This window comes from Oncorhynchus mykiss, chromosome 8 (assembly GCF_013265735.2).
Source record: "Oncorhynchus mykiss isolate Arlee chromosome 8, USDA_OmykA_1.1, whole genome shotgun sequence".
Classification (NCBI taxonomy): Eukaryota; Metazoa; Chordata; class Actinopteri; order Salmoniformes; family Salmonidae; genus Oncorhynchus; species Oncorhynchus mykiss.
The window spans coordinates 27,057,386-27,085,234 of NC_048572.1; the positions used below are offsets into that span (position 1 = coordinate 27,057,386).

The 27,849-nt window shown below is 44.4% G+C and overlaps 1 protein-coding gene across 8 annotated transcripts in view; it reads left to right on the forward strand.

The window, feature by feature from the left end:
* The window catches only part of LOC110529722 (nesprin-2), a 233,020-nt gene that overhangs the window by 46,227 nt on the left and 158,944 nt on the right, over window positions 1–27,849 (forward strand). For all 8 annotated transcript variants that reach the window (XM_036985202.1, XM_036985205.1, XM_036985203.1 and 5 more), the window contains 28 exons: window positions 272–384; window positions 2,782–2,950; window positions 3,404–3,500; window positions 4,007–4,188; window positions 5,942–6,106; window positions 6,438–6,575; window positions 10,761–10,862; window positions 11,286–11,444; window positions 12,986–13,144; window positions 13,456–14,232; window positions 14,566–14,700; window positions 16,265–16,458; window positions 16,964–17,273; window positions 18,184–18,305; window positions 19,012–19,135; window positions 19,556–19,716; window positions 20,629–20,779; window positions 21,012–21,808; window positions 21,910–22,083; window positions 23,063–23,213; window positions 24,174–24,332; window positions 24,654–24,821; window positions 25,070–25,171; window positions 25,773–25,976; window positions 26,303–26,508; window positions 26,744–26,851; window positions 27,002–27,296; window positions 27,468–27,646. In XM_036985202.1, coding sequence (XP_036841097.1) covers window positions 272–384; window positions 2,782–2,950; window positions 3,404–3,500; window positions 4,007–4,188; window positions 5,942–6,106; window positions 6,438–6,575; window positions 10,761–10,862; window positions 11,286–11,444; window positions 12,986–13,144; window positions 13,456–14,232; window positions 14,566–14,700; window positions 16,265–16,458; window positions 16,964–17,273; window positions 18,184–18,305; window positions 19,012–19,135; window positions 19,556–19,716; window positions 20,629–20,779; window positions 21,012–21,808; window positions 21,910–22,083; window positions 23,063–23,213; window positions 24,174–24,332; window positions 24,654–24,821; window positions 25,070–25,171; window positions 25,773–25,976; window positions 26,303–26,508; window positions 26,744–26,851; window positions 27,002–27,296; window positions 27,468–27,646 — 5,801 coding nt within the window. The remainder of the gene's footprint in view (window positions 1–271; window positions 385–2,781; window positions 2,951–3,403; window positions 3,501–4,006; window positions 4,189–5,941; window positions 6,107–6,437; window positions 6,576–10,760; window positions 10,863–11,285; window positions 11,445–12,985; window positions 13,145–13,455; window positions 14,233–14,565; window positions 14,701–16,264; window positions 16,459–16,963; window positions 17,274–18,183; window positions 18,306–19,011; window positions 19,136–19,555; window positions 19,717–20,628; window positions 20,780–21,011; window positions 21,809–21,909; window positions 22,084–23,062; window positions 23,214–24,173; window positions 24,333–24,653; window positions 24,822–25,069; window positions 25,172–25,772; window positions 25,977–26,302; window positions 26,509–26,743; window positions 26,852–27,001; window positions 27,297–27,467; window positions 27,647–27,849) is intronic.

Consider the following 27,849-nt stretch of genomic DNA (forward strand, 5'->3'; position numbering starts at 1 on the left):
GAAGAAGGAATTGACTACTTTCAAAGGAGATAGGGTAGCCCTCAATGGCACTTCCCACGCTGTCACAGAAGTGATACTGGCAAAGATGGGCTATCTTTGCTCTATCTCTTCAAAACTGTCTAAAGACTGTTGTTCCCGGTAAATTAAACTATACTTGTTTGATATTGACTACATTGACTACATTGAAGATCAGTGCAGCATCTAAGACGCTTGATACATACAGCCCCTGCATGTACATTTGTTAATTTTACGATCATGCATTCTCCCCCAGAATTCAATGGTTGAGTTGAGCAGCCACCTCAACATCCTTCACACGTTCTGCAACCAGGCTGAGACCGGTGCTGTACTCGTGCCTGTGGAGAAGTTAGACGAAATCAAGAGACGGTGGGTATAGCGGGCACAACTTCCCTTGGAACAGAGATCACTTCCTGTCTGAAACAACCTGATTGGCCCAGATGGAAAAGTTGTATGATAGCCAATAAAAATGGGACCTTCCTTGATTTGATGTTTTTTTATAGAAACATGCCAGAGGAAGACACGACTCTGATGCACATGGGAATATACAGTGCCTTCGGAAAGTATTCCGACCCCTTGACTTTTTCCCACATTTTGTTACGTTACAGCTTAATCTAAAATCGATTAAAACAAAAGCAAATCCTCCGCAATCTACACACAAAAGCCCATAATGACAAAGCGAAAACAGGTTTTTAAGAAATGTTGTATTTATATAAGTATTCAGACCCTTTCCTATGAGACTCGAAGTTGAGCACAGGTGCATCCTGTTTCCATTGATCATCCTTCAGATGTTTCTACAACTTGATTGGAGTTCATCTGTGGTAAATTCAATTGATTGGACATAATTTGGAGATGTCCGAGCAAAAACCATGCCAAGAGGTCGAAGGGATTGTCCGTAGAGCTCCGAGACAGGATTGTGTCGAGGCACAGATCTGGGGAAGGGTACCAAAACATGTTTGCCGCATTGAAGGTGCCCAAGAACACAGTGGCCTCCATCAATTCTTAAATGGCAGAAGATTGGAACCACCTAGAATCTTCTGGAGCTGGCCGCCCGGTCAAACTGAGCAATCGGGGGAGAAAGGCCTTTGTCAGGGAGGTGACCAAGAACCCAAATGGTCACTCTGACAGAGCTCTAAAGTTCCTCTGTGGAGATGGGAGAACCTTTCAGAAGGACAACCATCTCTGCAGCACTCTACCAATCAGACCTTTATGGTAGAGTGGTTAGACGGAAGCCACTCCTCAGTAAAAGGCACATGACAGCCCACTTGGGGTTTGCCAAAAGCCACCTAAAGACTTTCAGACCATGAGAAACAAGATTCCCTGGTCTGATGAAACCAAGGATGAACTCTTTGGCATGAATGGCAATTGTCATGTCTGGAGGTAACCTGGCACCATCCCTATGGTGAAGCATGGTGGTGGCAGCATCATGCTGTGGGGATGTTTTTCAGCAGCAGGGATTGGGAGGCTAGTCAGGATCGAGGCAAAGATGAGCGAAGCAAAGTACAGAGAGATCCTTGATGAAAACCTGCTCCAGAGCGCTCAGTACCTCAGACTGGGGTGAAGGTTCACCTTCCAACAGGACAATGACCCTAAGCACACAGTCAAGACAACGCAGTAATGTATTTTAATGGCCCATCCTGAATCCGATCAAACATCTCTGGAGAAACCTTAAAATAGCTGTGTAGCAACGCTCCCCATCCAACCTGACAGAGCTCAAGAGGATCTGTAGAGAAGAATACTGGTGTGCCAAGCTTGTAGCGTCATACCTAAGAAGACTCCAGGCTGTAATCGCTGCCAAAGGTGCTTCAACATAGTACTGAGTAAGGTACTTATGTAAATGTGATATATATTTTTTTTAGCAAACATTTCTAAAAACTTGTTTTTGCTTTGTCATTATGGAGTATTATGTTTAGATTGATGAGGGAAATAAACTATTTAATATGTTTTAGAATAAGGCTGTACCCTAACAAAATGTGGAAACAGTCAAGGGGTCTGAATACTTTCCGAAAGCACTGAAATTTGGTTTGGCTCAATGACATTCAGAAGCTGAGCTACAATCTTCTAAAGTCAAGCAATCAAAGAAATTGGACTTATACAATGTGTGACTCTGTCGCTATCAATTGATCTATTCACTTTCTGTAAAAGAGAATATGTACAATTAAATTGAGAGCTCATATAAATGATTATCATTAAATAGCCTACCTGAAAGATGTCGAGTCTTGTTTAACCATGTAGAATTGCAGGGGGTGGCGTGATATTTTTGACGTGAAAAAGGGGACCTTGGGGGAAAGAAAGTTGGGTACAAGTTCAAGTTCAAGTACAAGTTGGGTCCAGAGGTTAGTTCTGCCTCAGCAAACACATGTACTGTAGGTGTAGGTACTGGGTACAAGTCTCTCCCACTGCCTGTTTAATACACACTCTCCTGCTGTCTTTTCTGTCCCCTCTACTGACTGTCCTATTAATGAACTGTCCTATTAATGAAAACATCAAATACAAAATGAGTGGGTGGAAAAAATAGGCAGTTCACTAAATGATCTGGCATTTCCATTACATTTCCCAAACCTGCAATGTATGTTGTACTAAACTCACAGGTAATGAACTGTATCACTCTGCACCATGTCATTCCTGACACCTGGGTCGTGGGCACACAACAGAAACATTTCAAATGTTTTGCAACAAAAATGAGTATTTCCTGTTGGATAAGTCCAGGTTGTCCCTCCATGTTTCTGTCTTTTCCCTTATGTTTGTTATGCTTTCTTACCACAGTTTCACTAACGCCCGTGTCACGGCTAAGTACCACGGGATCAAACTGGAATTCCGGGAGCACCGGCACACCGTCCTGGATCTACTGGCTCGAATTGGTGCCAAGTTACGCTCCTGGAAAGGGCCCTACAGCTCCCAGGATGCAGTGCGTCTGCTCCTACAGGACTGGCATGTGAGTTGGCTGGGCCTCTATCCAAAAATGTGCTCAATACTCTGTCCCTGGCTGTGCATCATGGCACTGCAGTGAGGGGTAGTGGATTCACTGTTTGTGATCGATGTGCATGTATCGATGTGCATGTTTGAGATCAGTGATTCTGATCTACAAGTCACCTTACATCCTAAGTTACTACTCATTATGTGATCAAGATTAGCAATTGTCTTACATCAGATCCCAGTGTGGTCCCACTCGGTGAACACTCTAGATAAACATCCAGTTTCAGTTTAAATTAGACATGTACATTTAAAAAAAACTTCAGAGTTAATCAGTTAATACATTTGTCTAACTATCCACATTGATACAACGCAATTACTTTGATGATATAAGTTGAAACAACAAGGAAGCACATTTTTACTCGTAAGGCTTTTTACTCAATGGATTTGTATGAATCATATTATTTTATCTCAGGACACAGTGGATCGCCAATGCCTAGTTTCTCATCTGGTGGATGCCCTCCAAAAATTGAAACAGACAGCCAGCACTTACACAAGCAAGGCAGCTCTGGGTAAGGTGTGTGTGTGTGTGTGCTCTTCTATAGCTGCGACAGTGTAAGGCTGAGCTGGATATGTGTGCGAAAGACAATACTGTTATTTGTGTACTCACTGTATATGTGTGTGAGTGACTGTGTGAGAATAAACGTGTCTGTACGAGAGAAATAGCCTTATGAGTTTTCAGTGTGTACGATGGAATTCATCCTGAATACATTGCGTAACGGTTTGTACTGAACAACACGTTTCCCCTAAACAGTGCTCACCGTTCTTCAACAGTCATCGAAGTGGATTTTCTCCTGTAGGGTGTGTAGCGGGCTGTGACCTATCGAAATCGCAAAACTTGTGCAGCACACTGTACACAATCTCCCTTTGGACCACAATAATCGCAGCATTGTTGCTATTGAATTAAACGATGCACATCGTTGTGTCCTGCTGAGCGAGGCCTACAGTAGGATTATAGCCTCCAATGACACAACCCTGATAAACCTTGACCCTAAACCTTTTGCATTCCACTCCCCAGGTGAGGATGCCCAGCTTGTCAGTAGGCAGGTGAAGGAGGCAGAGAGTGACACGACCACGAGCACAGAGGAAGTGGCGTTAGTGAAAGGCACCATGGGACGTGTGTTGAGTACCTGGGAGGCCTACAGCAAGAATCTCCCCCCCCTACAGACGTGGCTGGCTCAGGAGTCCTCTGGGACAGAGGTACAGGTCCCACTCTAGTTGGCCCACATACCCTACATCAGGGGAAAGAAACTCAGGTCCCTGAAGAGCTGCAGTGTGCACAAGCTTTTGTTATAGCCCAGCTCTAACACACCAGAGTCATCTTCAGTTGGGATCACCAGGAAAACAAAGGTTCCTTATTGGGCAAGTTTTAGGGGAGACCAGGAACCAAAGTAACAGTTTTGGGCCTTTGCTTAGTATAAAAATTATATTTGAGGTAGATTCATAATATCTTATACAAACATACATATCTTAGCTACCATTACACACTGTAGCGAAGTTTCTAGGACATTCCAGCTGTTTACAATTCAACCTGAATGTGGTGGAAGTGAAATGTTGGGGGTAATTAGGGGTAATTGAAACATTTTCTGAATTGAAACTGATATTTGGATGAAAATACACTGAATTGACAAAAACACACTGAATTGACAAACAAGTTTTATTTGATCTTTTAGGCATGCCATATTGACCAAAAACTGAATAGCCAAAATTAATACATTTTATATAAGCTACTTTTAGCATGAATACATATTAGTTGGACATCTTTACATTTTTCTATGGTGTCATCTTAGTTGTTGTCACATTGGTATAAAGGGATCGGGAGACAGGCGCAGGAATGCGTAAAAGGGTTTTTTATTTCCCAAATTACAGCGTGCCGTGTAAAGGCACGGAGACGAAGACCAAACAAACACGTATACAAAACACAGGGTTGAAACCCAAACAAAAGAGCAAGGAGTACTTTGAATAAATAACACAAGCGCACAATGATACCACACGGGACGAGACCCATAATAATCTGCGCAATACACGCAGCACGAAAGCCAAAACAACACAGCACAGGTACTCACACGACCAACGGACATTGTAACAATAATCGACCGGACAAAGGTGAACAAAGGACACACTTATACAATTACTAATCAATGGGAATAGGGACCAGGTGTGCGTAATGACAGATCCGGAGGGATCCGTGACAGCTGTACTGGCAAACTTCATGTAAAGAAGTGACATTTTATATCATTTTGTGAATGTGTCTAAATACCATAAAAGGACATTGAATTTTAGGACTGTGGTTAATTGTAACAAATGTTACAAATGTTACAATTAACCCCCATTACAAATCTGAGTCTTGTGAGAAAATACAACAATAATTATTGTCATCGATTATATCAATCAAAAAATGACATATGATTAGATACATGGAGACTGCTCCACAAGTTAATAATTAAGAGAGACCGCAAGAATATTTAGAATTAATAAAACATTACAACAAAATAATTTATGGATTTCAGCAAAACTTCCTGGGCTTGTAAATCCACTAACCAAACATTAGCACATTGAATAACAGCTTTCTAAGTTATTTCTAATTTGAGTTATGGAGTTGTTACTTTGTGCCCCGTGTTACTTTGTCTCCCCTACCTCCTCATTTAAAAAGAGTTTTCCTCTTTCTTGTCTACATGACACAGGACGGACTCAACTAATCATGGGGCTGATGATTAGTTGATGAGTTGAATCAGATGTGTTAGTACTGGGATAGAAAGCCTTGAGAGCTAACATCTTGTTTGATCAGTATTTAATGTAGATTTCTGGTAAAAGGAATGTTCAGTTTGCAAATGTATTGCAAGTAGTCTACATATTGAACATATAATACTTTCTTATGGCAAATAGAACATATTAATCTTGTGTGAAATGTTCTGTTGGAAAGCTTGACCCTACAGTCTCTCCAACCCTTTAGGGGACATCCCAGCAGGTGTCCCAGTGGAGCACCCTGCAGGCATACCTGAACGAGGTGGGTAACTTCCTCATCGAGGTCACAGACCCATCTACCAGCAAAGCCCTGGTAGCCGAACTTAGTAAGCTGAACATGCAGTGGGCCGCCTACATGAAGAGGACTATGTTTGTGAGTGCAATTGTCCCCTATACAAACCTTTCTGATCTTTTCACCATCCATTTGCTGGTTGTTATTTGTGTATGTAAGTGGAAGTTGTTCAGCGTAACCTTGCTTGAGACCGGGGTTGTATTACATTAAAGGTTTTAGAAGATTTTGCAACGGAACACGAAAATAAGCATTTCCTATTGGTCAAGTCCAGGGTAGTCCCTCCCTGTTTCAGTTTTCTTTCTTCAGGCCTAATGAATATGACCCTGAGGACTAGCTCCCAGAAATAATGGCTAGGCTTTAGCACAGCGACCTAAAGATGTGTGTGTGGTCTGAATCCTCTTGTGTTAACTAGGGGGTATCGAACCAGCCCAGTGCTGGTCCTCTGAGCATCCAGGCGGTACAGGCTCTGGCCCAAGAGGCAGGCTGGGTGCTGAGGGAGCGCCTAGAGGTGGAGTCTGTCCCACTGAAAGCCTACAAGAAGAGGGTGCAGGTACACTACTCTCCTGGGTGAAATTTCCCCTAGATACAGATCTAGGATCAGCTTCCCTTCCCCCAATCCTTACCTTAACCGTTAGTGGGGAAAATGCTGACCCAAGATCAGCATCAAAGGGCAAGTTCACCCTACACTGGTATGCAACATTTTACATTTGAGTCATTTAGCAGACACGCTTATCCAGAGTGTCTTACAGTTAGCATATTCATCTTAAGATAGCTAGGTGGGACATCCACATATCACAGGCATACAAAGTAAATTTTTCCTCAATAAAGTAGAGTCAGTGTCAGTGGACTCAGTGCTAGAAGGGGGGGGGGGGGGGGGGTCAAGTGCTGATTCCTTTTTATATATATTTTTAATTGGGGGGGGTAGGCGGTGAGGAGGAGAGTCGGTAAGAAATTAATTGAAGGCATACGTTGGGAGGTTGAAGTCGGCAAGTACGAAGAGCAGTGAGCCATCGTCAGGATACGAGATTATCAAGGTGTCAAGCTGATTGAGGAACTCTCCAAGGGTCCCTGGTGGGCGATAGATGACAATAATGTTAAGCTTGAGTGGACAAGTGACAGTGAGAGCATGGAATTCAAATGAGGAGGTGGACAGGTGAGAGAGGGAGAAAAGAGAAAATCTCCACTTGAAATGATAGACCTATGCCACCACCGCGATGACTAGATGCTCTCGGACTATGAGAGAAAACGTAGTCAGATGAAGAGAGAGCAGCTGGAGTAGCAGTGTTCTCTGGGGTGATCCATGTCTCAGTCAGGGCCAAAAAGTTAAGGGACTAAGAACTCTACGTTCTTGACCGCAGATCGGCAGTTCCAAACGCTGCGAGAGACCCGGAATTCCACATGAGTTGTGTGCAGTGTACACTAAATTAGAAGTGTTCCAGCCAAGGGGTGGGGAGTGTCTGTAAAGCCTACAGGGAGAGGTGTGAACAGGTATAGAAAACACACCCATAAACTCAGCAAAAAAAGAAACGTCCCTTTTTCAGGACGTTGTCTTTCAAAGATAATTCGTAAAAAGGCAGGTTGTAAGGCAGGTCCTCACCAGACATCACCGGCAACAACGTCGCCTATGGGCACAAACCAACCGTTGCTGGACCAGACAGGACTGGCAAAAAGTGCTCTTCATTGATGAGTCACGGTTTTGTCTCACCAGGGGTGATGGTCGGATCCGCGTTTATCATCGAAGGAATGAGCGTGACACCGAGGCCTGTACTCTGGAGCAGGATTGATTTGGAATGTGGAGGGTCCGGCATGGTCTGGGGCGGTGTGTCACAGCATCATCGGACTGAGCTTGTTGTCATTGCAGGCAATCTCAACGCTGTGCTACAGGGAATAACTCCTCCTCTCTCATGTGGTACCCTTCCTGCAGGCTCACCCTGACATGACCCTCCAGCATGACAATGCCACCAGCCATACTGCTCGTGCTGTGCTTGATTTCCTGCAAGACAGGAATGTCAGTGTTCTGCCATGGCCAGCGAAGAGCCCGGATCTCAATCCCATTGAGCACGTCTGGGACCTGTTGGATCGGAGGGTGAGGGCTAGGGCCATTCCCCCCAGAAATGTCCGGGAACTTGCAGGAGCCTTGGCGGAAGAGTGGGGTAACATCTCATAGCAAGACTGGTAAATCTGCTGCAGTACTGCAGTATGAGGAAGAGATGCACTGCAGTACTTAATGCAGCTTGTGGCCACACCAGATACTGACTGTTACTTTTGATTTTGAACCCCCCATTTGGTCAGGGACACGTTATTCCATTTCTGTTAGTCACCTGTGTGGAACTTGATCCGTTTTTTGTCTCAGTTGTTGAATCGTGTTGTGTTCATACAAATATTTACTCATGTTAAGTTTGCTGAAAATAAACGCAGTTGACTGCAAGAGGACGTTTCTTTTAGTTTAGTTGCCAAGACTACAAAAATAGCTAAAATTTGATCATCTGAAAATAACTAGGTAAGATACTCAAGTGAGAGAGTGGTGTGGAGACTTCCTTTCTTTCCTTCTTTGAATAACTCCACAGAACACCTCGGCAGACAACTACAATGAGACTTTCTCAATGTGTCTTTCCTTCATTCCTCGTGTTCTCTCTAGTCGCCTTTTCGAAAACCATTGGAGAAGAAGGTCTGACGTGAGGGATCTGGAGTCTTCTCCTCCAATTTAAAAGGAGCCATAGAGCCAGACTTACTAATGGGTTTGCACCAGTGGTGTAGTGCTATTTTTGTAGGTGAGAGAGCTCGACATGAATTCGCATTCATTCGCATAAATTCCTAAATCGGAGTTTGTACCGACAGATGTAGCCTATTGAATAGCCTATGATAGAATATGTATAAAATGCATCCTCTAATTGCAACATCTGCCTATGCCTACACATATTGTCTCAAGAACATTTTAGATTTTGAATGCCCTCAAACACCAAGTTAGGCATACTTCATGTCAAAATACAGCATCATCACTGTCAGTCGTGAATAATAATTAATGGGCATATGTATTTAGATCTTTCATGAGCGGATTAGAGTAGATGGTGGTAAGTAACTATTAGCCTTTCTTGTATTGTCAATCAAAGCATATATCCTGCCTAGTGGTGTGCTCTGTTGGGTCTGGCGCATTATATATTTTTTTTTACTATTTAGCTTCAGATAACCATCTTAAAATCTCTTTAGAAATGTGGAGGTGTTTTTGGTGTAACATTCACTTTATATGCCTACGAGCAATGCGTTCATATTTGGTTCTGTTATGTAAAATGCAAATGAATCATTATGTGATCTTGCGAGACATTTATTCAGTTTTGATCTAACTTTACTAAACGACCACCACTGTGAGAAGTGATACTCCTCTATGTGTATTGACGATAATAATAAATGATGACTGGGCTATTAGGTGTATGCGACAGATATTGATGAGTGTTATTTTAAGTGATTGGAACGCCCTTGGTGGTGCTGAAAGGACAGCGCCAGGATTGCGCAATGATGTTAAAGAAGTTCAACCAACTTGTGGTGCTGAAGGATATCTGAAGGATACCTCTGCCATTCAGCCAGTTCAGAAACAAAAATAATTTGCTGTGTAATCTAATAGGCCTACGAATACATGGTATAGCTATTTGTAGGCTATAGCCTAATGTAAATACAAATACACATACTGTTTGCGAGGAGAGCTTTAGTTGAGAGTAGGCATTTGATTGTATTGTGTAGCTTAGTTTACTATGCTGTATCATAAATACACTTTGATTTGATTAGTGTGAACACATGGTTACAATGTAGGCTTACCCTATTAAAGAACAAAATAAAACTGAACTATCAATTCATATAATTGATTTGCATAGATTAAACATGCTATCAAATCAATTGACCAAGTACACTCTTAGAAAAAACAGTGCTATCTAGAACCTAAAACCTTTTTTTTTTTTTGCTTTAAAGAACCCTTTTGGGTTCCATGTAAAAGCCTTTCCACAGAGGGTTCTAAATGGAACCCAAAATAGTTCTACCAGGAACCAAAAAGGGTTCCACCTGGAACCTAAAAGGGTTTTCTTATGGGGACAACCAAAGCACTATTTTGGAAGCTTTGTGTGTCTCAACCAATAGCCAATATCGGCTAAATATCCCAAGCAGGGCTACAGCAACTTCCAGAGAGGGTCAGGATCCTTGGGCTTTGAGGTGACCGCTCTGGTTTGGATATCCACTGTGCAGTGCAAGAGGGGGCCCGTGGAGTTTTATGAACATCAAGGCAGACACACAGTGAATTTGGATCCTCAATCTCGTTGGTGTGATGATAAGGTTCATGTGGCTCAACAGCAGATTTTATTTTCAAAGTTCTGATTGGCCATAGTGGTGAAGCCTCTGACGGGACTCCGCAGTGCACACACGTAGCCTATAGTTCTTCATCATTCTCTCCACCACCAGAGAAAAGACAGGGATGAAACCACCATTTACCTACCTGTAGGCTGCTATATATAGCTATATATATTTATTTGGTTTGTCATTCTGATGTTTTACATGGAATTCTAGAGGTATTTAAATATAATTTATCAGAACACATTTTCCAGAAATACCAGCTTCATGTATTCTCAAATTGAAAAAAGGTTAGGGGGACGCCACTCCCCTGCTCTCCGGCAGCGCTACAACCCTAGTTTGCACATGGTGCAAAGCACTGTCTTTCATGCCCTTATTTTCTTTCCTATTTTTGTCCCCGCAGCTTTTGAGTAAGAAGATAATGGAGGTGGACTTGGATTCTCTCAGCCCATTCCCAGACTTCCCTGTGGACAAAGTGGAAAAACTCAGACATACACTCCCGGAGGTAGCCCCAATCCCAGTGCCTTTCTGCTGGCCTTTCAAACACTGAGACAGTGCTGTGGATGTGAACGATTTTAGACTAGCGGTTTTAAGATGTTTTTCTAGTGTGCTGGCAGCTGTTATGACAAGAATGTGACTATAAGAAGATTATACAAGAAACAGCATTATGTTTTGATACAAGTGGATATAATTTGTGAACTAGGCTTAAATTCAAATTGAAGTCAGTCAATTCAGGAATCAAACAAATTACAGTCTAATAATTGAAAAAATTGAACCTATTTTCAATTACTTTTCAATAAACTGAAAATGAAAAAACAATTTACATCAAAACATTTTAGATTTTAACATTTTAAATTGACGGACTTCAATTCAGATTGAGACCAACTCTAACCCCAACCCTAATCTGCACGTGTGTGTGTATGTGCAGGTTTGGCAGGCGCTGGCCAGAGCGGAAAGGACATGCAGTGATCTACAGAGGGCCACGTCAATGTTAGAGGGCCGTTTGGCTGAGCTGAGTCACTGGGGGACCGAAGCCCTGGAGGTTCACCAGCACCTGGAAGAGAGGAAACCTGAAAGAGAGGCCAAAGTGAGCACCCATAATCTCCTCTCTACTATGATCGTTAGCATACACTACTCGGTGCCGTTACACTTCTTGTTTTTACATGTCGCTGCTTAAGTGGACATGTATCACTATTGACAGTATCAATGTCCTTTTGCTGTATTCTAGCACTGGCAGATCATGTGTTCTAGTACTGGCAGATCATTATTCTAGTACTGGCAGATCATTATTCTAGTACTGGCAGATCATTATTCTAGTACTGGCAGATCATTATTCTAGTACTGGCAGATCATGTATTCTAGTACTGGCAGATCATGTATTCTAGTACTGGCAGATCATGTATTCTAGTACGAGCAGATCATGTATTCTAGTACGGGCTGATGATGTATTCTAGTACGGACAGATCATGTATTCTAGTACGGACAGATCATGTATTCTAGTACGGGCAGATCATGTATTCTAGTACGGGCAGATCATGTATTCTAGTACGGGCAGATCATGTATTCTAGTACGGGCAGATCATGTATTCTAGTACGGACAGATTGTATTCTAGTACGGACAGATCATGTATTCTATTACGGGCAGATCATGTATTCTAGTACGGACAGATCATGTATTCTAGTACGGGCAGATCATGTATTCTAGTACTGGTAGATCATGTACTATATATAGTACTGGCAGATCATGTATTCTAGTACGGGCAGATCATGTATTCTAGTACTGGTAGATCATGTACTATAGTACTGGCAGATCATGTATTATAGTACTGGCAGATCATGTACTAGAGTAATGGCAGATCATGTACTAGAGTAGTGGCAGATAATGTATTCTAGTACTGGCAGATCGTGTATTCTAGTACTGGCAGATCATGTATTCTGGTACTCGCAGATCATGTATTCCAGTAGTGACAGATCATATAGGCTACAGGTATTAACTTTAGCCCTACCAGCAAACTAAAAACATTCCTAGGACATTAGCTACCATTGCCATTACGTTCTAATAAGACTTTGATTTAACATTTGTGATGGAACATTTTATGTTTGTGCGTTTCTAATAACACATTTCTGAGTTCATGCAAGTAACTGATTGAACAAATTCTCACTATCAGTATCTGCAATTTGGCAGGACGCCCAGAACCTTGTTTTAGGAACGTTATCTCAGTTTCAAGGTCTCAGCTTGGAGAGAAGAAGCCTTGTGAGTTATTGGTCTGTTACATGCACAAACCAGTATTGGTCAGTCACATGCAACGTTGATGATTAATGAATTATGATGAATAATGAATAAGCTAAATCATGCAAATATTACTTGTCTGTGTAAGTATATAAGATAACTAACGGGACTGACCAGTTAGAGCTCCTGACAGATGTACACTATGGTGCATCAAGTTTGTTGGAACCTCTCCAGTTAACTGTTAATAAACAATGATTCATTTAGATTGACTTCAAGTGTCTCTGCCGGTATTTTCCACAACATGTGTAGAATTTCCACGACACATTACTTCAAAACATTCCAGAAACGTAAAAATAATGTTTTTGCAAAATGTTGTTTGTTTCTCTCATTCCGCACAGGCACTGATCTCTCGTGGCCTGCAGCTTGAGGGCCAAGTGGTGACAGAGGGGCAGGACCTGCAAGTCCTGGTGAAGAAAGCACAGACAAACTCCCCTATTCAGCACCTCAATGCAGCTGCTTTGGAAGACAGAGTCACAGAAGCGGTTGCTCAGGCTCAGGTACTTACAGTAATGGACAACGGATTCACACAGCAGCCATGATTATCTGACATTTCAGGCTAGCTGGGTAGGAAACGGAAGTGCTCCATTTCAGTCTATGGAAAACAGTGTGGGTCGTCATGTTCGTCCATTAAACTAGCAGATTATCAATAAATCCAGTTGGTGGCTGTTACATTCCCAAAGACCCAACCCTTAGTTTATGAACACGTTAAGACCTGACTGTAGGCGCATATAGAAATTGAGGAGTGCTCTTTGAAGGTTGTATGTCTCAGTTTCAGAGGTGTTTGCTTTGGGTGTCTTTCCTTTTCCAGGAAATGGTGGAGATGCTTAGCTCCCTGGGGTCAAGGCGAGCTCGTGTCCCGGCGGGGGATGAGCCACCACCCAAGGTGGTAGTCCGCTGGTACTCACTGCCAGAGACCCAGAGGGGTTCATTTGCAGCGGCCACAGCCAAGAGCAAGAGTGACGCCAAGCTTGCAACTCAGACACCCCCACATCGGCGGCACACAGAGCCCCATAGCCCACTGCAAGGGGAACGTCTACCCCAGGACATCAGCCAGCAGACAGCCATCATCAAGGCCCTACCACAAAGTCAATCTCACACTCAGGCCCCAACACAGCCTCAGCCGGTGGGCCTCACTCAATCTCAGGTTCTGACTCAAAACAAACCTCAAACGCAGCAAACTCAAACTCCCATTGAACCTCGAGTTCAGCTTCTGGCCCAAGTTGAAACATACGCCAAACCCAGTGAAACTCAACCTTTGAAGCAAAGTCACGAAGAGCAAGAGCAGCAGCCTGTGGGTCAATCTTTGTACCATGTTCCCACAGTGTCCCAAACTCAAAAACAGACCCACATCCCCAAATTCAAAGTTAAAGGCCAGCTGAGGACCCAGAACCCTCCTCATCAGTGTAGTGACCAAGCCTCTCCACACCCACCGTTCATGGTCCATAGCGAGATCTACTCGAAAGCCAAGGCGATGGCTAGGAGCAGGCTGGAGAAGGCCAAGTTTCGCTTGCAAGAGAACATCCAGGAAGCCATCGTACTCTTCAGTGACCGAGATATGTCTGACTGGCAAGCCAAGAGAAAAGAGGTATCAGGTTTTTTTCTTGTCAAAGGTTGCCATTTCCATCTCCATTATTATCATGTGTGTAACTTTGTAATATGTCTGAATAAAGTGTCTCTTTATTTAATACCTGTCAAATTTTGTGCAATATAGTAAAAGTTTCCTTTGTCAGAAGTTGTCGTTTGTAATCTCAGAGTATGGCAATGGTGCAACACCTCATATTTATGGAATTCAATGTCTGTTTGGAGTGTTGGTCAATGGTCAGTGTTGGTCAATGGTCAGTATGTGGTCGTGTTGTTCATGGTCAACATGTCCGAGTGGTGGTCATGATTTTTGTCTGCATGATCTCTCGTCCTCCAGAGGGCGCTGGGTGCTTTGAGGCCCGCCATCCTGGAGGAGTTCCTGGGGGCCGCTGAGGGTTTGGGGGCCCTCTGCTCTGGGGCCCAGCTCCAAGCCGTGAAGCTACTGTCTCTTTCAGTCAGGAGCCAGTGGGAGGTAAGAATGGGAAAAGGAGCTGGTTCAAAGAAGACATGACATTTACATAAAATGTTATATTTTCGTCATTTATAAGACAGCCTTATCCAGAGTAACTTACAGGAAGAGCCACTATAGAAAATGTTTGTTCACTGTTTTCTGCCTTTGATAAATACAAAATTCAAAAGGCACTCCGACATCTGAGCAATCTTATTTGCAGGTGCATGGCAACAATTGAACAAGATGAAGGAAAAAGGAAACCGCACACTGCTTTTGATAGTATCACTGATCTTTAATAAGCTTACGTATCGGCCTCACGGCCTTCGTCAGAGCTTTTGTGAATTTTTTCTGCCTTTGATAAATAAAATGTTTTTATTTTTTAAGGAGCGGGGCAGACCCACCCCTTACATATGTTATTGTTTATTGGATAGGACAGGAAGAGGTATAGACAAAAAATAGGAGAGTTGTGGCTGAAAGAGTAATGGGCTGGATTCAAACCCATGCTGGTAGCAGGACATTTATTCTAGAGGCAGCAGCCTAGACAGCTAGACCACCCCAAGCCACAATAAATAACCTTTTAATAAAACCTAATGGTTAGGGTTGGCAGAAAAGTGATGATTAAACTCATACCTAACAGGGCTTTGAGCTCCATTGGGAAATGTATAGGTTATGTGCAGATCAGTGGATACATTTTTTTTGTCAACCTATCACAATCCAATTGCAGGGAGCTGTATGGTGTCCATATTAGGATTGCACACACCAGCTGTAGTTGTGTCAGTCACTAGGAGTCCTAATATGAACACTGTACCAATGCATTGCATGAGCAGCTCATCATTCTATGCTCATTTAATTTGATTTAATGCCTCGTCTTACTAACAGTGGTTTTGTGTCTTGTGACGCCCAGGCTGTGCATTCAGAGATGACTGCCTTTTTGCCACTCTTGTGGTCTGAGATCAACGGGGTGCGGTCCCTTAACCCCACTGTTATGAGATGTGACATATACACTACTAACACTGAGCGAGATGCCACTGACCCTGAACCTGTGTACAGACAACAGGTACCACGAAATCTTTTGAATCAATATTTCACAGCATTGTTGCACGGTAACATGATAGCATGAAATGAGGCCTAATTTTTCCATTAGTGGTGGCTGGGGGAATAAATGGAATGATATCAAAATGATATGCTTTCTATGTGTTTGATACCACTCCGTTCACGCCATTCAAGCCATTATTATGAGCTGTCCTCGACTCACCAGCCACCTGTGATTGCCATGCAATGGAGGCTTTGAAGCAGAAGGGTTGGGAGGAGACGTGTTTGTTTACAGGTTGATCCTGATTGTACAACAGTCTCATTTAGTCTAAAGGGGTTCTCATTCTCCTAACCACTTGACTTCACTGTACTCCAAACGTGGCTTTGGAGCTTGGTCTACATCAGGGATGGGAAACTTTGATGGGGGTGGGGGCCACAAAAACTCTGAACTCATCATGAGGGGCCGCAGTTGCTTGCGGGTCTGTGTACCCACATATGCGTACCCGTGTACCAGTAGGATTCATTCTATTCTATTTTATTTATATTGTTCTAGGCATGTCTACCCTCAGAGGGCAGTGCGACGCTGAGGGGTGCCGAGTGCCTGGAGGCCCTCAGGGAGCTCTGTGAGACCCTGGCCCCGGAAAGTTCCCCCATCACAGCTGCAGTCCAGCGAAGGGAGTCAGGGGGAGGGCAAGGGAGCATGCTGCCGCAACTGCAGCACGGTGCCACAGTGCCCCTGCAGGACAGGTGAAACATAGCACTACAGTTACAAAGTTTCAATGGTGCTCTACAGAAATAAACTGGCTATTGGGAAGTTTTGGCAAATGCCAGATGGGCTGGTCCATCTTTAGCCCAGTGGTCTAGTATAAATTGAGGGTTTTGCGCAAAATTATCATCATTTGGCTAGTAATTGGGGTCTCAAGGGAAAAAAATGGGCCAGTGTACTAGAAATGCCTGGGCCAATTTCTGGTCTGCCCATGGTGATCTATGCAACAATTCTAATTGCAAATAACCCGTAGTGTCTTTAATATCTTAGTAGTAATAAAATGATTAAATTTGATTAGATGATTCTTTGATGCTATAAAGTTAAATTATTAATGGGCTAGTTAAACATCAGCCCCTTGTTTTGTCTGTAAAACCTCAAAATATTAATTATCTGTATTTGTATTTATATTTCCTGAGGCCAGCCAATTTGATTAGCTAAGTAATTGTCCTGGGTTTACCCCCTGTTGTTGTTCTTGTGTCACTTTAGTAGGGGGTGCGAGCCTGGAGATCACACCCTGCTGAGCGAGACTGGCCAGCAGGCTGGCCCACAAAAGCAAAGCCAGGAGCTCCCACAAAAGCAAGCTGGACAATGCTCTCAGGCTCTGCAAGACCAGAACCAAACCCAACTAAGACAGGACCGCCCACTGCAAGTCCAGGGTCTGCCACTACAGACCCCGGAACACCCACTCCCAGTCCAAGATCGCCCATTGCATGTCCAGGGCCGCCTACTGCAAGTCCAAGGGGGTCGTTTAATGCATGTCCAGAAAAGCCACCACCAAGGCCCAAATCACACTCAGGTACTGGAAATGGTAGGATGCTAGTCTCGGGTATCCTGAATCTGGTGTTTCACACTAATGGCTGGGAAAGTATATTCTCAGAGAATGGGCTTGGGCTCAATGAAGGGTGTGGATAGCTGTGTATATATATATTCTCAGATGGCTCTGGTTACATCTGAACGGCAATTGACATTTCAAGGACTAGGCCAACTAGCTAGCTAGTTAGCAGAAAGGAAAACCGACATTATGGCTTCATTCAAAATATTTATGCTGTATAAGAGGATACATTAGTTAGTGGTAAATGAGTTAATAGACCAATAAGAAAGAGTTCCACACCTCTCTGCCTATAATGGCTGGATTTCCCTTCCCCACTCAGACCATTCCCAGACAGTCCTTGCAAAATTCTTGCTTGAGAAATTGCTCTTTGCTAAGAAGTAATATTTGTAAATTTTTTTTAAACAATTTTTATTGAAAACAATCACAGTAAGGTACTTAATTGATTTGATATTAATATATAAACAGATGCATTGGACCTTTTAAACTTACAACTCCCCACCGGAGACTGGGGTTTAGCCCCTGCATTTACCCTTCCCATTGTTTCTTCTCATCTCAGTTACTTGCCGTCTGAATAAAGTGTTAAAACATCTTCAGAAAAACTGCCATTTGCCCTTTTCCTAAGAACCTCATACTAGAGGCCGAGTCTTGGTTGGCTGCTCCAGGCACCTCTTATGACAGTGGCAGCTGTAGGAGTTAATCGCCAGTAATTGGATTAAGCCGTGCTAGAGGGTGTAGGGTGAAGTTGCCTCTAGATACTGATCCTGTGTCAGTACCTAGGGGGAACCTTCATGCCGGAGTGTGCTAGAGCCACTGTTTGACTTTACTGCCTCCCCTGACCCCGCTGTTACAGTGCGCTTGTTTGCCTGTCTCCTAGGTGATTGTCAGGGGCGATAGCGTGGAGACCGAGCAGCGGGCACCTGAACGGACAGTCATCCCGGCCGCCGACACCACCCCCCCACAGGAAGAGGGGTTGTCGACGCAGGAAGTGGTGGAGAGGTAAGGGATCCATCTCTACTGTATGTTGGCTAGTGTAAACATAAGTTTTAAAAAAGACAGTCAAGACGCATGCTGATAATTCTCTTCCATTAAAGCCTCTTTTCAACTTGTTCAAGGCGAGCTCAAATCGTTGCATTAGCCTACACAGTTTGTAAGACTGGATAGGATGAGCTGAAAAGAACAATGGTTGGATCATGTGTTGATGCTGAGATATGGATAGAGAAACAGATTGGAATGACTGTAAAATGTTTAGTTAAATATACACTTTCATATACAGATATAGAATGCTATAAGAAAACTATAAACTGTTTTTAGACACTGTGCCAACCGCTACAACAACAAGTAGCCAGGGCCAATCGACCACATTACCAAACCGTTTCAACCAACGCTCCATTTTAAAACTTGTCGCACTTGTTGACATTTATACTTTGATAGTTTTGTTTAATGCAGGAGAAAGTCGCTAATGTGACTGATGCTTTATTCTCACCTCTGGTTTTCAGGGACAGTATCCCTGGTTGTTTTGAACGATGCTCATAGATCAAATGTGTTGTTATTAAATGACTGCACTGAATCAATTGAACAACTTTTTATATTTGACTATATTTTGCTGGTTGTTTTTAGGTTTTTAATTCCAGTCTTAATTTGTTTGTACTGTGTCACTTTTGTTTACATAAAAAAAAATTGAAGTTGAACCTTGGCTATTCAGGTACAGAGCTTCCCGTTCAGCCTTCCATTCACAGCTCCAGAGAAACAGACAGAGTCTGGAGAGAGAGTTTCAGCCTGAGCCAGTCACCACCTCTGCCCTGCACAGCCACATCAAGGAGCTACAGGTAAGGCTCAGCTGTATAATGGTTTATTTCACACAAAAATAAACACCTGTGCCACAATGATGCACTTTGGCAGTTTACTATGCAGAAACATTGAATAGCTTTGCAACGTACACAAGATTAAAAAAAATACATGAAGTAGACAAAGAACTACTGGAAGGGACAATGCCCAGTCTCACACCAATTGGACTGGAACACTCATGGGTGGCACGGATCATTTCTATGGTCTCAGCTGCCTCCCTGTCAGATTTGTGTTTAGTAGGACACGCTGTTTGAAAATTAGAATATCTTATTGTGCACGTTCAGGTAGTACCTCCCCATTTCAGTCCGTTTCAAAACGTGTGTGTGTGTACATAAAAAAAAAAATGTGTGTGTGTGTTTTAAATGTGTGTGCGTTTCAAAAATATGTGTCTGTGTCGGCAGGCTCTTAAGCAGGAGACTGAGGTGCTGTGGTTTGAGTTTGAGCTGCAGTCCTCCCAGGTGTCCCAGCAGCAGAGTGCAGAGGGAGGTGGACTGGAGGGGGACAGTGAAGGGGCCAACCTCCTTCAGCAGTGGAGAGGCCAGCAGATCTGCCTGCAGACCAGGTTCAGTCACACTTTCAAGTTAATTTGATTTATTTGAAAAAGTACATTTGGGGTGTCAGGGAAATTGCAAGATCATGTTGTAATGCTTGTATTGCATTATAATGGTTGTTTCATTCTACATAATAGAGTATTCTGTTAACTATTGTGTGTGTGTTCTACTGAGGATGGGCCTCTATGAAATAACACTGACAGAGGAGATTTACGATGTCTTTGGGTGATAAAACCTAAAGAGCATTCCAGAGATCATGAGGTAATGTTTCTGTTCTATACCGTACCAGGAAGAGACGGTTCCAGTTTGGAGTCTGAGGGCCAGACACTGGTCTATACAATGAAAACTGTTGACACAACACTTGCTGTCTGCTATGTATCATAGATATCTTTCATACAAATCTTAACCTTGTACCATTCTATGCATCTGTTGTTCGTCATCTAGGTTGAAAGGGGTGTATCTTAGCTATAAAAGATCTTTGTACTTTTGTTTTATCACTCTCAACGGTTCATTAGAAATGGTGAATCGTTGAAAGGCATTGCCATTGCAAAGCTCTTATTATTAAAGATTTAGTTTAAGTATAACTCTGACTGGTGTGATAAGTTTGTATCTCCTCATTTGATAGTAAAGTAATTAACCACCACAGGGGAGACGTATGACAGAAGATACTAACGAGACTAGGGAAGTCTCCACCGCCCCCCCTAAACGGGAACTCTCAGCCAAAGCATGGGTGAAAATGTCCACTTCCCTTTTAGATTTTCAAAAGATGCGAACACATGTAGGGACCAATTGTGTCAAATTTTTGGGGGGTTCAAAGAACCCATTGTTACCACATCCTTTCCTTTTAAGTACTTGGTAGTTATTCCTGCGTTTGTGTGTGCATACATGTGTGTGAAATGAAATGGTTTGTGTTTCTCTCTCAGAATGGCTTCTCTGGAAACCACCGTGGAGCTGATGGAATCAGCAGACTCTCAGATATCACTGATCTCAGACCAGCTTGACCGCATCACCAGGCAGCCCATAGCTATCTCAGCCTATGGGATGACTGATCCCTGGACTGTGGCTGACTTTAAGGTATACTGTACACGTCAGTGTTGACTCATCAGTTGACTTGACTCACAACAGTTGATGAGTTGTATGTATTTTGTTCAACACACACACACACACACACACACACACACACACACACACACACACACACATTAAGCTCATGAGCCGTTAATAAGTAATATTCTTCAATAATCAATGGGTAATTTAATCAAGTTCAAAGAGTGTCTTTAAGTGTCTACTGTCTTCCTGTCCCCAGGAAATGGACCAGCGGCTCCACGCGGAGCTGAAGTGCGTGTCGGGGCAGACCTCCGGGGGGGAGGCCCTAGACCCCTCTATGCCCCCACCCCAGTGGCACCGCCTCCACCAGCTCAGACAGACACTAAATAGGGTGCGCTCTGCCGCCGGGGCCCTTGATTGCTTTCTAGCCCAGATACGAGAGGCCGACGCTGGCATACAGGCTGCGCTGGTTCCCTTGGACCACTGGCAACATGGAGATGGTGCGACCCGGGCCCGAGGCAGGCATTCCGGGCTGCTGTCTATCCGGCAGAGTGTGAGGAAGTACGGAGAAGAAGCCGGGAGCGTGGATGGTCTACTGGAGGCAGCCGGAATGGAGTTGACGATGGAAGGAGCTGCTGTGACTTGTCGTGACACAGTGGCAGCGTTGTCACGGCGATTGGATGAGGCAGACCTCGAGTTGACCAGAAGCGGAATTGGGAGGGGACAGAAGCAGAAGGAGGAGGAGCTAAGCCTTAAAGGGAGGGGGAAAGGGGCAGGGCCTGACATGCAGAGGAGGGGATTGGAACAAAAGGAGGAGGATGCGTTCCAAAGAAAGAGGGGGCAGGAACAGGGGGTAGGGCCTAAGGCCCAAAGAAGGAGGGAAGAGGAGGAATCATCGGGCCTTAGGAGGAAGGGCCAGGTGGAAGGGAAAGAGGGGGAGGAGAAGAGGAGTTCAGGCCAGAGGAGGATGGCCCTACTGGTGGTCCTGAGGGAGATTCAGAGGGCAGTGGAGCAGCAGGGACTGAAGGAGCCAACACTCCCTGCAGTGCAGCACAGGTGAGTGACAAACACGCACACAAACACACACATACACACTTTTTCTGTAGCACTTGTGGATGAGCAAACACGCTCTTTCTCCCTGTCCTCCTATTCCTCAGGATGCGTGCATTGGCAGACCTGGAGGGGCGTCTGGCTGCGCTACGCTCTGAGCTGCAGAGCCTAGAGGCTGCAGACCGTGGTGCTGCGCAAACGACCTCCAACCCCGAGAGGGGCGGAGCCACACAGGAGCTGGAGACATTGTGGGAGGAGACCCATAGAGCCATTACAGAGAGGTAAAGACAGAAAGAAGAGAAGAAGACTTGAAATAAAGGAGTGGAGGAGTGAAAAGATAGGAGGGAGGTATCCAACAGAACCATTACTGGGAGGTAAGAGAGGAAGAGGAGAGGTGAAGGAGAGGTGGAGTGACAGGGTCAATGGGGAGGAGGATACTGCCCAGAATAATAGGGGACACCATAGAGGCGAGGAAGATGCACTCCAAAAAAAGAAGGTACAGGAACAGGGGGAAGGGCTTAAGGCCCAAAGAAAGAGGGGAGAGGAGCAGACCCACAGAGGCATTACTGAGGAAAGAAGACGGATGAGGGAGAGGAGTAAAAAATAAGAGACAAATGGAGGAGAGAGGAGGGAAAGATGGAGTGAGGTTAAAATGCAGGTAAAGAGGGCGTGAGGTTAAAATGGAGGTAAAGAGGGCGTGAGGTTAAAATGGAGGTAAAGAGGGAGTAAGGTTAAAATGGAGGTAAAGAGGGAGTGAGGTTAAAATGGAGGTAAAGAGGGAGTGAGGTTAAAATGGAGGTAAAGAGGGAGTGAGGTTAAAATGGAGGTAAAGAGGGAGTGAGATTAAAATGGAGGTAAAGAGGGAGTGAGATTAAAATGGAGGTAAAGAGGGAGTGACGTTAAAATGGAGGTAAAGAGGGAGTGAGGTTAAAATGGAGGTAAAGAGGGAGTGAGGTTAAAATGGAGGTAAAGAGGGAGTGACGTTAAAATGGAGGTAAAGAGTAGACAGACAAGTGTCGAAGGGATGGAAAAGGGAACTTTTCAGAAAACAGTCAACACCTGATAAGGACACTTCAAATAAGAACTAACTGTATGTGTGAACATGCTGTGTGTTTGACCGAGTGTGTGATTGTGCTGTGTGTGCCTGTGCTGTGTGTGCCTGTGCTGTGTGTGCCTGTGCTGTGTGTGGCTGTGCTGTGTGTGCCTGTGCTGTGTGTGACTGTGCTGTTTGTGATCAAGCTGTGTGTGTGCATTGCACAGGCTGGATCGTTGTGGAGGTGTAACAGAATTACTGAAGAGGTTCCAAATGGTACACAGTCGTCTAAGCAGCACCTTACAGAGGGCCGAGCGCACCATCAGTGAACAGGCCTCGTACATGGGCAAAGACAACCTACAGAGACTCCTCACTAAGGTAGAGAGCTTCAACTTATAGTAATGACAACAAAAACAATAACTGCAACAAGAACGACAGCCACAAGCACAAGAACTATGCAACAGATACCACAACCACAAGAACTATGCAACAGATACCACAACCACAAGAACAATGCAACAGATACCACAACCACAAGAACAATGCAACAGATACCACAACCACAAGAACTATGCAACAGATACCACAACCACAAGAACTATGCAACAGATACCACAAGAACTATGCACCAGATACCACAACCACAAGAACTATGCACCAGATACCACAAGAACTATGCACCAGATACCACAAGAACTATGCACCAGATACCACAAGAACTATGCACCAGATACCACAAGAACTATGCACCAGATACCACAAGAACTATGCACCAGATACCACAAGAACTATGCAACAGATACCACAAGAACTATGCAACAGATACCACAAGAACTATGCAACAGATACCACAAGAACTATGCACCAGATACCACAAGAACTATGCACCAGATACCACAACCACAAGAACAATGCAACAGATACCACAACCACAAGAACTATGCAACAGATACCACAAGAACTATGCACCAGATACCACAACCACAAGAACTATGCACCAGATACCACAACCACAAGAACTATGCACCAGATACCACAAGAACTATGCACCAGATACCACAAGAACTATGCACCAGATACCACAACCACAAGAACTATGCAACAGATACCACAACCATAATTATCTATTTTTTTCCCACCACACGATTGCAGCATAAGATCCTAATAACATTTTCCCTCAAATGTGCTTTGTTGTGTATTTATTTTTCATACTTTTCTTTTTCTGTGTGCCTTTGTTTGTATTTATGTGGGTGTCTGTTTGTGTGTGCATGTGCATTGCGTGTATGTATGTGCGTGTGTGTGTGTATGCGTGCGTACATGTGCGTGTGTATATACCAGGTCCACAGCACCAAGGCAGAGTTGAGTGGTCTCGGGGAGGGAGTGGAGGAGATGCGAGGCATCTGCAAGCAGCTGCAGTCTCAGCTGCGCCAAATCCTTGACTGCCCTGAAACTCCATTTGAGGGCGAGGCTGACACCCTGATGGACCGCTGGCTAGATGTGAGTTCTCACCCCATTGCCAGAGACCAATGCAAGTACAAGTCGTTACACTACAGGGGGCCCTATATTTCCTCAGCAGAAAGACCCGTTTTCAATTTGCGTCAAATTTCTCACGTGACTTTGGCTCTCCTATTTTGTCACTTTAGGGTAGTGTAATAACAGTGTTTACCCAAGTGAACTAGTACTAACCCTTCGGGTCAAAAGGTTTGCTCTGGTCTACCGAATGCAAGCCAAGTCTCGTAGGGTAGGTACTCCGATAAATGTGTGCCCTGAATGGATTATTGCCTAGAACGTCAAACCTAACAGCTGTGATTTTCCCAGGTGACAGAGAGGACGGACTCTCACCTGGACAACCTACGCATGGGGCTGGACCTGTGGGATGGGCTGCTACATCTGGGCGGAGAGGTGGAGAGCTGGACCAGCCACAAAATGGCCCACTTGGTGCAGTCACACCCCTTCCACAGCGAACAAGAAGTCACAGCCATGCAGGTAACATAACGCCCTCTGGCAACTCAAGTCCTTTCACTTTGAAAGGGGAATTGTGATGGTCTGTCTGTCTGCCTGTGGATTCCAGTTAAAGATTCCAAGAGTACCATGTATTTCCGAATCTCAATTCAGACTTTTTTTCTCTGCCGTTTCGTTTCATTGGGATTTCAACTAATTCCCTGAATATATTGAAATTGAAATGGATTGGGTCCCAACCTTGATCATGGACCCATGTTGTGTTCTTACTGTAGGAGGAGATCCGGGTCCAGGAGGAGAGTGTGGGGCGCTTCCACAGGAGGGCTTCTGAGATCCAGGTCTTGTTGCAGAGCAAGGAGCCCCCACTGGAGCTTCAGGTGAGTGGGCCTGAGAAGTGGGCCTGGTGGGAGTGGGACTTGAGTGGATCTGGAAATATGGAGTGATATTAGTTATATTAAATTCAATTTCTGGATACAAATGCTAAATTCTTTCCTTCAAATTCAATTTCTCTTGGCACTAACTCCATATTGGATAAACAGGTTTGTGTGGTCCAGGGTAGGTCTGGGGGATCCAAAGGACCTGGAAAAGCCTTAATGGGCATTGGTGGGTCTGGAATAGCCTGTGTGAGTGGTATAACCTGGGTGGGTCTTGGTTAACCTCTGTTGTTCTGGGATAACCTGAATGGGCCTGGGGTAGCCTGTATACTCCTAGGACAGCTTGAATGGGCCTGGGATATGCTGTGTGGGTCTGAGATTGCCGTAGTTAGTCTGAATAAGTCTATATGGCACTGGGTTGGCCTGAACAGGTCTTTGCGCTTCTTCTTATGAATTTCTTTATCACTACTTTAGAGAGGGTCCTTGTTTACAAAGTCGAAAGTAATACTCTCTCAGAGACATAATTTAGAGACGTTTATTTTGTTCAATTTTCAAAATGATGCTCAGCAGTGACCGACTCTTCCACTTCCTCTTCCTCACCCAGGTGATCGAGACCCAGATGAGGAAGAAGATGGAGCAGGTGAAGGAGCTCTTCTCCGACCTCGAGGATGTCTACAGGCACCTGGTGGTGGCCAAGGGACAAGTGGCAGCCAAGATGGCCGAGTGTCACTCCTCTCTTCAGGGCATCCAGGACTCACTGGACACGCTCAGTGCTGCCGACGGCCCAAAGCTCCTCACACAGATTCAGGTGAGTGCCAATACTTTCCCATCTGGTATCTCTTATGTTTGACCCATATCCCCATTTCAGAGGGTACCCATGGTTTCTTTGGTTCATGTGAGGGATGATTAAGAACTATGCTCCTGAGAGTCATTGATTGATTGAGCCATTGATTGTTTTACTATAAAGACACAACAATGTATTATAATGATCAGCAGATTTCCTTGAACCTATTATATGTTCTTATTAGTGTCTAAAACTACCCAGTGTTAAAAAAACACTGATTTCCATAATACTATTCTCCTCCTGCCACTAGTCTTGGTACTCATTGCTCAAACAACTGCTTTCATGTGCAGGAGCTGTCTGCACAGCTTCAGACACAGGAAAAGCAGGCGGAGGGCCTCCTGGAGGAGCTGCACCTCATGACCTCCGTGGCCAGCCCACAGAGCTTGCAGAGCCTAGCTGCGGATGGTGTCCGGCTGCATGAGCTTGTCTGCGCAGCCCGTCAGCACATTAGTGAAATGAGGGTGCAGGCCCAGAGGGATATCAAGGCCTTGCACAGGTACTGGCTGTCACAAGCATACCTATTGATAGTTACAAGTGTATCTATTCAGATATTAGTCCGTCTTGGGTGTATAATGTGTGACATACTATCAGATTCCATGTTCCCCCGAATGTACTACAAAATCCAGCATCTGTGGTTTTGGTTGCACTTTATTTTATGGTACGCAAATAACGTATTAGTTAGGATTTACTTGCAGTAGTGTTTTACTAACGTGTGTGTGTTTGTGTGGTAGTCTGCAGGAGGAGTTTGCCCGTCTGCAAGAGTGGTTGCAAGCCGCAGTGCTGAAGGTGGACAAAGGGGAGGAGCTTAGCCGCTTGCAGGAGGAAGCAGTCGAACACAGGTCACATCATCTAAAATTGCATTAACTACAATGATGACATTTGCAATAATGATCAAAACAATAATTATGATGATGATGATGATGGTCATAAAGGTCATACTGATGGTAGTGTTGGTTTTAACTCATCTGTCTCACCTCCCCCAAATTTAGTAAGCACACAGAGGCCCTCAGTGGACACATAACCACCTTGCATGGGAGCACCCTAAAGCATTCCCCCCTACTAAAAGAGAGTGAGAAACTTCTAGAGCGCTGCTGCAGTCTCCACACCCATCTGCTTTCCTCCAAGGAGAACCAGAGCTCTCTGACCAGCCACACCCAGGCCTTCCAGACTCTGGCCCAGGACACCCAAGCCTGGGTTAGAGTCTTGCAACAGCAGGCTGACTCTCTGGCCACTGGAGCCCCATGCATCCACAGCCAGGCTGAGCAAAGACTTCAAGCTGCAGAGGCAAGAACCTGTCTTTGGGCTTACTCCAAACTCCACCTGCAGATTATTTGGTGGTGGTGCAGATATCCTCTAATAGCGCATAAAAAAAGGAAATGACCTGAAATGAAAGTCACATATTGTACCTTTAAACATGAAACCTTTGTCTCTTGCTGCCTCTGTTGTGTCTGGCAGACTGTGTTGAGTGCCAAGGCAGAGGGAGAGTCTCGTATGGAGAAGCTAAAGGAAGCAGGCCACAGGCTGGCCCACAGACCGGGCCTGGGAGAGAGTCTGAAACTGGACATCATGCAGACCGTCAGTTACACAGAGGTGCACTGGGGAGCCGTTCTGCAGTCTGCAGACCAACACCGCAGGTAGGTGACTGAATGAGACACTAATCACGTTTCATGATTTTTTTCTGTCAGAAAGGCATGACCTCTGTGTAATTGGTTGATAGTAGGAGAATATTGATGGAATGATTGTGAATAGTTCAAGATGTACTCCTTGGTCTCCGTTTCTACCAACAGTGTAAACTGTAAACTTAGAGTGGGTCTTGGCAAATGTAACTGCCACTGAG